Source organism: Aspergillus homomorphus, assembly GCF_003184865.1.
Source record: "Aspergillus homomorphus CBS 101889 unplaced genomic scaffold BO97scaffold_116, whole genome shotgun sequence".
Lineage (NCBI taxonomy): Eukaryota > Fungi > Ascomycota > Eurotiomycetes > Eurotiales > Aspergillaceae > Aspergillus > Aspergillus homomorphus.
Window position 1 is genome coordinate 3,169 of NW_020292002.1, and position 10,312 is coordinate 13,480.

Below are 10,312 nucleotides of genomic sequence, written 5' to 3' on the forward strand. Positions count from 1 at the left end.
CTTTGGAGAATACGATGATACCTGGGCACGTGCGGAGTCAGAGAATGGCAGGCTTCGTCTTCCACAGATAATCAGATGGAAGGAGATGTCACTCACGCAGTATCCAAATCTTCGGGCAGGGCTCTGAGTTCACGACAGATGTCGTCGATTCTAGTAATGCCCTGTAAATTGTCCAACACGATCCGTGCATACAAAAACATACCTAGACATGACCCAACTTTCAGTTAGCACGATACTGTACTTATGGGATAAATACGGGTTTGGGACGGCAACCTCGCAGCCAAACCGACCTTTCGCCTTGGCCGCTAGCGGCGACAAAAGAAAGCCAATTTCAGTTCTCATGGCGGGGTCGCAGCCCAGGCTATCAATCCAGTCTCGAGCGCGGTGATTGATGTAATGCTGGATGCTGCCCGCATTCCGATCATTGACCTTAATGGTAAGAGCCTTGTTCTCGAGTCTCCGGGAGATATCCCCCTCCGGGCGACTGCTGATCAGGATGCGCACTCCGGGACACTCCTTGGTGAAGTCCTCCAATCGCTCGAGCAGCACCTGTCGCTCGTACTCCTCCATCTCATCCAATCCATCGACGATGACCTGTGTCTGGTCGGCCGTTCGAAGATAGGTCTTCAAAAGCTCAGTTACCTGCAGTGTGCTCCCGCGCAAATCGCGTTCTTTGGCCTCCAGAAGCACGGCTTGCAGGTCCGGTTCCTCGTCGGCAGCCTGGAAAAGCATGGACTGCAGCACCCTGAGGGCCGTCGAGGTATCCTTTGCCGAGTGGCTGATCACTGCGAATAGACATCGCTGATCGGTTTCGCGAGTCCGCGCCACTGCGGCCGCGCACAGGTATGACTTTCCCGCCCCTGGCATGCCCTGCAGCCAGAGCCATGGATTGGCGGGGGGCGGCATAGCATCCGACCACTTCTTGTACGAAGCATCCTGAAACAGCCATTTTGCACAGCCAGGAACGGACCGGTTCCGGATCCAGTCTAATCGTTCGTCGAACGATGCGGGGGCGATCTGCCCCTTCAGGCCCGTGTAGCGCTGCCGGTTCTGCAGTGTCTGGATCGCCGCGAATTGCTCAAGCGACTTTGTGCGAGCTTGTTGGGCCTCTGTGACGTCGACAAGCGTGACTTTGTTTCTCAACAAGGTCGCATGCAGCTCGATATTGCCAACTACCACATCCAGCTTCTTTTGGTAGCTCGGCCAGATTGCCTCGAACATTTGTTTCCAGCCTGGGGCGAGAGAACAGAGTCAGCCTACCATTCAAAAGATCTGAGTCGATCGGGCTTTCGACCACTCTACTCACGGTGCTTTCGGAAAAAGTCGAGGTTGACTCGGTAAAAATCGAGAAGATCCCCATAAAACAGTGCCAGAGCGGCGCGGATCGCATCGCTCCACTCAAAAACCCCTAAAACCGTGGCAAACTGCGGGAGGGCATAGCCGACTTTGACCATCGTGTCTGCCACCTTGTCAAAGGCGATGGAGAGTTGGCTAGACCACAGCAAGAGCAGCTTGACCGGACCCCAGATCAGCGCCAGCTCGGGCTTTACTTGAAGAAAAGCTTCAATGACCCCGCTATAGGAAGAGAGGCGGTCGAGGAAAGGCCGAATGCGAGCGAGATTTCGCAACGCTCCCTTTCTTGCAGCCTCTTCTTGAAGCTTGTTTGTGGCATTGTAAACGTCACTGATAGTATTTGAGGCGAGGATCTCGCTGTATAAGTCGGGATCTTTCAGATTGTTACGGAACGACGTTTGTGCTTCATGGAAGACCTCCAAAGCAGGGTCATTTGTCGCCATCGCTGTCGTGTCTTCTCAAGGGACAGAGGGAAGGCTTCGAAGAAATTTGCAGGTTTGGCTTTGGAGGGGGAAAGGAGCGCGGTTTTCAGTTGAAGCTAAATCAACAGGGATAGCTGCGCTAGCGTGACATCGTTCGTTTTTTAGTATCAGTATCCCAACTGCGCCACACGCTAGGCCGACCACAAATGTGGTGACGTGTTCCCAAAATAACTTATTGTGATGCGCGGTCTTGTTTGACAAGCTGCCAAAGACGGCTGCGGCTGCGCAAGGCCGCTGTATAAAATCGTTGCCATGATCCAGGCCTCGCAATCGATTTTCCCCCCTTTCCTGCTGGACCATATTATAGACACCCTACCTCAGCACGAACACAGAGCTGCCACAATGGTTAATACTAGAAAGCGAAGCCGTGAACCTGAGTTCAGCGACAAAGATGTCAGGGAAACAAAGCGCCGATCGGGCGCGCTTACAGTCACTGTATGCGAGAACATTGTTGACCTGACGCTAAGTGACAGCGACGACGGCAATGATAAACAAACTTGTGCCGCGAGCGCTTCGATAGCGACGATTGCGACGATTGCGACAACAGACAACGACAACCACCCATCTCCAATAATTCCTCTGGGCCCACAGATAGGTCCTGAAGATATTTGCTTTGGAATGGTAAGCCGCATGACTGCTGGGAAACTCCTAACAACCGTTAGCTGACGGACTTCCTGAAGCTCAGTATGCGAGCAACTGCCTCCGATGCCGGACGTCTTCCAGCCACATCTACAGCAGCAACCCTATCTTTTGAGGACAACCTGATTCGAATTCACTTGGTAGGGGTAGAGAGGTCCGTGGCAATTCTCGTCTGCAAGCCGCTGCCGCTGTTGCTCTCCCGCTTTGCCATCACGCTGAAAGCGACAATCTGCGGTCGAGCACCGAAGCCCATTCTGGAGAAACAAAGAGGCAACACTGTTAGCAGCTCAAATATCACGATGGGCGCCATGCTCTACTCGGTCCGGATATTTGTCTACGGTCAGGTTTACCAAAAGGAACAGGTAGGGGATTTCCTGGCTGCGGAGGGCTTGTTTTTGCAACATCCCCATGCATCGGAGATAGAGTACGGCGTGAAGTACTTGAATCCACAGTACTTACTCCCACCGGGTAGTGAGACGATGCCGTCGCCCGACAAGCTCTCAGTCTCGACGTGCTGCGTGGGCCGTGAAAGGCCAGGGCCAGACGCACTGGATGACGTGGAGAAGAACGCAATCTATCGAATCTTCAATACTTTCAACGGTCCAGGAGAAATACAAACAGATATCAAGCCCAGTCTTCGGCTTACCACAACCTTGAAAAGGTCTGAGGTTTTTTCTTTCCTGGTGCACATTCCGAGCTTCTCTCATCGCTCACTTGTGACATGATAGGCACCAAATTGAGGCTTTGGTAATGATGATCGAGAAGGAAGAAGGAATCTTCGAGGGCGCACAATTTCCTTCCATGTGGGTTCCCTTTAAGGCGCCCGACGGCAAGTTCCGGTAGGTATTCAGAACGGGTCCAGCGGGGATTCAAGACAGTTTCCAGAGACAAGCATTGACTTCTAAAGATATCAAAACATCGTCACCAAGCTGTTCGAGACTGAACGACCTGTTTCTGTCCGTGGCGGGATTCTGGCAGATGTACTTTCCCTTCCGGCTATCTGTGCGCGACATCGTTCTGACTACATGCAGGAAATGGGGCTAGGGAAGACGCTCTCAAGTCTTGCGCTTATCTGCCACTCGCTGGACCGGCGGGAACAGGCTGCTTCAACTAGTGCTCCGCGAGCAACACTGATCGTTACCCCGAAGTCAAGTATGCTACCGTGAATTCAGAAGGTGCGGAAAGTGCCGTAAGAAGCATGGCTGATTCGCAATAGCGATTTACGGATGGGAGTCACAAATAGTACGGTAGGGTGCTTCTCTCCTATTCTCGAACTCGAACCTCTTCCGATGCAAGGGTAGAACAAAACCTGAGATGATCATTTCCAGCCATATCTGTCCGAAGCGGGTCAAGTGGGTGACCTACCATGGGAGCGATCGTCATCAACAGCATAGCAGGCTAGACGCGTATGATGTTGTCTTAACGACCTACGAGACTTTGAGGGCCGAGGAGGGAAAAAGAGACTCGTTGCTTGAACACGAATGGGAAAGAGTCATTCTTGACGAAGGTATGTAAGCCCCAGGGTCTAGCTCCTTTAAATGTGGCTTTTTTGGCTTGTCGCATTGAGGCCCTTACTCACGGCCTCTCACAAACTATAGCCCATCGAATTCGAAACCCATCCTCAAAGACCTTTCAAACAGTCCAGTCTCTACACGCCCAATACCGATGGTGCCTCACGGGAACGCCCATTCAAAACCGCCTGGAGGATTTCGGTGCGCTGCTTAACTTCATTGGAGTTCCTCCCTTCGACTCCGTCAGTGCCTTCGACAAATTCATAGTGGGTCCGATCTCGAGCAAGCGGAAAAACAGCCTCGATCTCTTGAGGAAAGTGGTACGTGCAACATGCCTGCGACGAACAAAACTGGACTATGCGGCTGCTCTCTGCTTACCCCGAAAAAGCGAGCGCATCGAGCGAGTGCAGATGGAGCGCGAGGACCGGGAACTCTACGAGTTCTTCAAGCACTTCTCCTATCTCCGGGCCGCGAAAGCTACGGCGACAAACAAAGGAGGGGCCCAGATCCTTGTGCTGATCTCGCTGCTGCGGTTGATTTGCAATCATGGCGCGGCGCTGCTGTCGGAAGCGGCTCTCAACGTATGGCGCGAACGGGATGACACATCCCTCGCCTGGAAAGTGCTCGAAGCTGAGACGGGGCAATGCGCGGTATGTACGCAGTCTACCCAGGAATCGCGCTCCGACGGGTCCCGGATGGAGGAACTGTCTTGTGGTCACCGCATCTGCGAAAATTGCGCAGCGGCCACGAGCCAGACGCTGTGCCACAAATGCGAAGCTACCCCGGATCCTGGCCCGTGTTCTAGCTCATCATTACCGTTACGGACGAGCGTCACCAACACCCTCGCTATGCAATACAATCCATCCGCCAAGGTCAAAGCCCTGCTGCACAATATCACTGGACGTCAAAGCCTGAGCGGTAACACCACCGCTGCCATCAAATTGTAAGGAGACGATAGCCCTCAACACCTCTTCCCCGCCCCCAGCTTCTTTTCTGGTCTGAGGCGCGGAGCTGTATCGCTAAATCGTGATTTACTAAGCAGTGTCGTCTTCAGTCATTGGACTAAGATGCTCGACCTCATCGCCACCGCCCTACATGAACAAGGCCTCCTATTCCAGCGAATAGATGGACGATCCTCTCTTGTTCAACGTAAAGAAGCGCTACGAGTGTTCGGCAGCGATCCTCAATGCAATGTCATGCTTGCCAGTATTGGAGCAGCGGGTGAAGGGTGTGTTGACCATATTGTCCTTCCCTTCTCCCCTTGGCAAACTCACCACTCAATTTGCGCATTGCACCTGACTTTTTCTTTCAAAAACAAAACAGGATAGACCTCACTGCGGCGAGCTCAATTCACATCGTGGAGCCCCATTGGAATCCGATGGCCGAAGCGCAAGCCATCGATCGCGTGCACCGCATCGGACAGAAACGTGATGTGGAAGTGGTCAGGTACATCATGCGCGAGTCGATTGAATCTGTGAGAAAAGTGCCCCACTTCCTACCCCACTTCCAACCTCTTTTCTCTGCAGTTGTTTCAAACATTTGTTTCCGAAACCTTTCGGCACGTGAGGTATTTGAAACTGACATTAAAGTCTTTCTTTGCTTCTCACAGTATGTTCAATGGATCCAACAGGATAAACTTCGCTTGATAAACGAGGTTCTTTCACCTTCAGATCATTGTAAAGAGAATGTCACACAAGGACGGTGGAGAGTAAGTACCTTAATCTGCCAGCACCTCTACAGCATCTTTTGACCCGCAAATCATGCTGGACTACCTCTACCTTTGACTGGAAAGACTAATGTTTCATCTCATGGTTAGAGATTACTCGAGTACCTCGAATAGGATAATAGTTCCAGGCTGCAAGTAGTATTGTTATAGATTATATCCATAAAACATTTATTTTTGAGCTATGATGGGGTAGGGATTCAAAGAACTCAGCAGGCTAATTAGATCAAAAAGATTTTAATGCAATGGTTCTACAGTCAGTCCCTAGCCCTAATCTCAATTGTCGCTCCGAAGAGTTGAAAGCTTGACTCAATAAAGCAAGCGATCAAAGTGCATGCCATACGCAGAAGCTCAGATAAGTTGATACATGCAAGTCCTGCCTAGCGAACATCAGTACATGGCTATGCAGTCCTTTCCCGCTGCCACGCTGCCACTTGGTTTCTTCCACGGTTGCTGGGCTGATCGAGGTAAGATTATTTACGCGTCATCTATACCCAAGTTGGATGAGGACCTTGGTGTAAACCACGAGGTCCTGATACACATGACAATTCCCAAGACGGGATGAGATGTGAGTTCAAGGCGCACTTCTCAGTGAAGAGAATTGCATGATCCTGTCCAGCACGCTTTGGACAAGCAAAGCGCGGGATTTCGCAGTTCCGCACCATCTCTGCTCGGCGGACTTACCCTCGCAGCCGTAGAACTAACAGCACCCAACCCCGCGCTTCCTAGCCGGAGACAACACCCCCACCGCCGCATTCCGTGGATACAGCGGACATTGCGAATCCCTAGCCCTCTGCACGACAGCCTCCAAGCGCGCGGCAAGCGCATCGACCGTCTCGGCCCCAGCCGGCGCCTTCTCCGTGACGCGGCCCTCAATCATCTGGATCTGCAGTCACACAGTATGTGATATCACTGATCTTCAGGCGCCAAGACGGTAAGCACGACGCCAGTTGTTCGGTTCTTTACGGTGAGCCGCGCCATATGCCTAATCAGACATACGATGTCGGAGATGTCACCGCCGCCGGCGTAAGTCCAGTCCATTCCACTCGTACAGCATGAGGGAAAAGAAAATCCGAGGCTGAACTCCACCCACCTCGCCGCTCAGCTGGGGGCTTTGTCCAGCGCTCTGATTGACTGCACGACTACTGCGACAAGGACGGCCTTGTGATGCCACTGGCACTAATCTCTCCGCTCACTTGGCCTATACCCATGTTTGGGATAGGACAGCCGTCATTTGATAGAGAGCATGATGGAGAAGATGTGAGCTCCTAGGAAGTTAATTCAAGAACATAGGCCCCCGATTGCGTTGAGGAAATCTTACAATATCTGAATGGAGGTTTCTCAAGAAATTCGTACTGACCTATATAGTTTCGGGTTGTACTCGACGTGTCAACGTCGATGGCCATTTCTCTGAGATCCAATGTGGTCCGCCACATCCGCCAATTATTGTTTCTCGTAAGTATATAGTACTAAACAGTAGATATCATATGAAGCTCGATACATAGGGCATCCGTAACTTATATGATTGGTGTCAAAACTATTTACAAGTGTCTGCAGAACAACTCGGGGAAATTACCATCGACGTTAACAATTAGAATAAAGATAGTTACCTCGCTCTGGGTGTCAGTGCTGTCTGTAGCATGTTGGTAGATTAAAGAGTCGATAAAAGCCAAAAGCCTTCAGAAGACAATTTGCAGTGACACATTGCATTGTGAACCTCGCTATCCCAAATATTCTCTATGGAGTAAATGTTATCATTATATCTTTCCCGCGCCCATGACGAGACAACTTCTGAACAGGAACCCGAACGAGACAGTCTATATCTAAGAAAATATGGAATAGTATCCTTGACAACAACGTAAATAGACTCAAAGAACAGGCGACTTAGGCCAACCCGAGTCTAGATTCTGGATGATGCACCCCACCTAATTAGGCGGCAACTTCACCTGGTAGAAACCTGCAACGAATCCCGCAATCAGCATGACATCCACAGATCCAAGGAAGTAACAAACTCACCGAGGTCGCAGTTGTCCTCTGTCCAGTGCTGGACCTGGTACAAGCCGGCATTATCAAAGAGCTCTTGGCGCTCCGTCTCGTCATACTTGTGGCTGTAAACGATGCGGATCTTGTCGCCTTTCTTGATGACAACATCCTCGAACGGGGGTCCGAGTTGAACATCGCTGGACATGGGCGTGAAGGACGCCTCATACCGCCCGTGGGTGGAGTTCCACTCGCTCATCGTCGTCCAGTCATCGACATTAAAGGCGTTCTCAGCGGACTGGGTGTGCTTGCTCATGATCGCGCTTGCATACTCCATGGCGGAGAGGGTGAAAGGCAGCACGCCGTCGCCGGTGTACGCGTGGAGGATCTTGGTGGGGACCTTGCATCCATCGACGGTGAGGATGATGGAGCTGGTGCCCGGTGCGCGCGTGAGCGCCTTCATCGCGACCTGTTTCAAGAACGCCGCGGCCTCGGCGCGCGAGAAGTTCCCGATCGTTGACCCAAGGAACATGACGCATTTCGGCAGCTCGGCGATCTCCGGTGCGCTGTGCAGCCACTGCAGGCCGTCGTCGAAGGTCCCGTGCAGCGCTGCACAGCTCACATGCTTGAACTGATCCAGCGGGAGCGTCTTCAGCGTCGATACCAGCTCGTTGTGGTCCAGATCCAACGCGAAGTATTGAACGTCCTTCCCTGCGGCTTCGAGGGCCTCCAGCAGAAGCAATGTCTTGTCCAGGCTCCTGTAGTTCGTTCTCTTAGTGGGTGTTGCCCTTGGCTCTGGGCTGAGACTTACGCGCTACCCAGGTCAAGAAGAACGCTGCCGTTTTCGATGGAGTTTGCGATGTTGCGGGCTTGCTTCTGGAGGATCAATAACTCTTCTTGTCGAGGATAGTACCCGGGAGCGTGAGAGTGGCGATCATAAGCTTGAAGGCCTTTTTCACTGTAGAGAAGAATCGTAGGAAGGTTTCTTGGCTCTTGGCGCATCCCTTCGATGATATCTCGAGCGATACTAGACTCGCATTTGGAACTGCGAATGTCTCGTACGAGGGCGTTGACGTCTTCCATCTTGGAAAGAGAGTCTGTACGATTGTACTGGTGGGCAACTGTGACAGAAAAAAAGGAAGATGGGTTTCCGAAGCTCAGGAACAGAATAGCAAGCTAGTCGGCGAAGGACAGAGGTTATAAGATACCTGATCCGAGTGACAACTATGACGCCGATCACGATCGGTCTATGTCACATTGCATTCCATGAGTGATTAAACGCCCTTCATATCGGTGAAAGATTTCCGAATATTCTTTACTAATTGACACGCACGTTCATAACAACCACTGACTCGTCAGACCTGCATAGGTAAGGGCAGCTCGGCTTAGGGGTATACGTGTCTTCTCATCTTCGCACGACGCTCTGTACAACCTGCAGAGATCCTCATTTATCATTCCGTAAAGGTCCGAGACTATACGGCAACTTTCAAAGTGCATACATGATTCTGATAAGTATCATAGTACGAATCGGACCTATCACACGAAAGCATTGTGTTTGAGTTCGCTATTACCGAGTAAAAATGTGAAAGTGGACATCTGTTCCGGGCCGCTGGAAAGGCCAACCTTGATCAACATTCCTGATCCACACTTCAAAATGGCCAGAGTGCTATCGAATACCCCCTTGCTATGGAAGATCGCTCATGCAATGACATCCCATCGCAGAGATAAGACCCCTTGCCGCCATAGACTCGGCCTCCGAGTACACATTCCTTACCTGTCAGCCCCCTTGCATGAGAGCCCCCTTGTACTCGTAATCTGAGGCGATCCTTGCAATAGCTGACTACCGCGCCACGAAAGGCTCCTCGAGGACCCGGAAATCCATCGTGAATCCCTTATATTGCTGGGAGCCGCAAGATAACGTTTTCTTGACAGCGGCCACTAATTCAGTTGCTGGGATTCTTATCTTGTGCTAAGCAATATCGTCATGTATAGCACATCCCACGTTGTCCTTGGCATCGTCATCGGTCTCGGGCTCTTAGGGCTGCGACAATACCTCAATGGGCCGCTGAAATCAGTCCCAGGTCCCATATGGAGCAAGTTCACGAAGCTTTGGCTTCTTCGTCGGATTTACAGCCGGAAACTTCATCTGCTGGAGATCGAAGCACATGAGAAATACGGTATGTGATTATTGCCTCACGATACAATACCTCGACTAAAAACCTGACAAGCCACACAAAATCGCAGGCCCAATCTTTCGTGCTGCTCCGAACTATGTCATGGTTAATGATCCAGACTACATCCATGAAGTCCACACGTGGAACCGTTCAGACTGGTGGATCACGCTCGACCCTCAAGTAGGATTGCAAAGCACGGGAACAGCAAGAACAATCACGCAGCATAACCAACAGAGGAGACGAATCGCATCAGCGGTACGCTCACCCTTTTCTCTGGATACATAGATAAGCAGCTCTAAATCCGCTCCTGCAGTACAACCCAGACTCTGTCTATGAGATGGAGCCCAAGCTAGATCACTCTCTCGAGCAATTTCAGCAGATCCTGCGCGACAGATTCGCAATGACTGGGAAAGTCTGTAATATCGGAGACTACTTACATTGGTGTACGAG

The 10,312-nt window shown here is 51.4% G+C and overlaps 4 protein-coding genes across 4 annotated transcripts; 2 read left to right on the forward strand and 2 right to left on the reverse strand.

Moving 5' to 3' along the window:
- BO97DRAFT_401782 (NACHT domain protein) lies at positions 1-1,796 on the reverse strand (the record flags this gene model as incomplete). The annotated part of the gene is made up of 3 exons (XM_025694353.1): positions 1-1,198; positions 1,303-1,575; positions 1,630-1,796. The coding sequence occupies 3 exons, from the start codon at positions 1,794-1,796 to the stop codon at positions 151-153; spliced, it is 1,488 nt and encodes a 495-aa protein (XP_025545681.1). The 3' UTR covers positions 1-150.
- Positions 1,797-2,124: 328 nt separating this feature from the next.
- BO97DRAFT_380212 (DEAD/DEAH box helicase) lies at positions 2,125-5,901 on the forward strand. The gene is made up of 11 exons (XM_025693192.1): positions 2,125-2,456; positions 2,516-3,135; positions 3,203-3,313; positions 3,382-3,454; positions 3,506-3,626; positions 3,691-3,721; positions 3,803-3,981; positions 4,073-4,928; positions 5,025-5,213; positions 5,309-5,459; positions 5,595-5,901. Exons 1-11 carry the CDS (start codon positions 2,178-2,180, stop codon positions 5,733-5,735), a joined length of 2,751 nt encoding a protein of 916 aa, XP_025545682.1. The 5' UTR covers positions 2,125-2,177; the 3' UTR covers positions 5,736-5,901.
- A 1,685-nt stretch (positions 5,902-7,586) lies between these two features.
- Positions 7,587-8,857, reverse strand: BO97DRAFT_30774 (4-dimethylallyltryptophan methyltransferase). The gene is made up of 3 exons (XM_025691175.1): positions 8,500-8,857; positions 7,725-8,446; positions 7,587-7,665 (listed from the first exon to the last, which is right to left on the reverse strand). Exons 1-3 carry the CDS (start codon positions 8,769-8,771, stop codon positions 7,634-7,636), a joined length of 1,026 nt encoding a protein of 341 aa, XP_025545683.1. The 5' UTR covers positions 8,772-8,857; the 3' UTR covers positions 7,587-7,633.
- An 815-nt stretch (positions 8,858-9,672) lies between these two features.
- Positions 9,673-10,274, forward strand: BO97DRAFT_419343 (uncharacterized protein; the record flags this gene model as incomplete). The annotated part of the gene is made up of 3 exons (XM_025696556.1): positions 9,673-9,865; positions 9,933-10,117; positions 10,176-10,274. Coding segments are annotated over 3 exons (477 nt in total), but the record flags the coding sequence as incomplete, so codon positions are not given.
- Between the last annotated feature and the right edge of the window lie 38 nt (positions 10,275-10,312).

Excerpts from the sequence above, each read along its gene's own strand:
- BO97DRAFT_380212 (XM_025693192.1), top strand. The coding sequence starts at position 2,178 with ATGGTTAATACTAGAAAGCGAAGCCGTGAACCTGAGTTCAGCGACAAA. Across the intron at positions 3,136-3,202 it reads CTTACCACAACCTTGAAAAG|GCACCAAATTGAGGCTTTGG; the intron begins GTCTGAGGTTTT and ends GTGACATGATAG. Across the intron at positions 3,627-3,690 it reads GATCGTTACCCCGAAGTCAA|CGATTTACGGATGGGAGTCA; the intron begins GTATGCTACCGT and ends GATTCGCAATAG.
- BO97DRAFT_30774 (XM_025691175.1), bottom strand. The coding sequence starts at position 8,771 with ATGGAAGACGTCAACGCCCTCGTACGAGACATTCGCAGTTCCAAATGC. Across the intron at positions 8,447-8,499 it reads CTTCTTGACCTGGGTAGCGC|GAGCCTGGACAAGACATTGC; the intron begins GTAAGTCTCAGC and ends AACGAACTACAG. Across the intron at positions 7,666-7,724 it reads AGAGGACAACTGCGACCTCG|GTTTCTACCAGGTGAAGTTG; the intron begins GTGAGTTTGTTA and ends GATTCGTTGCAG.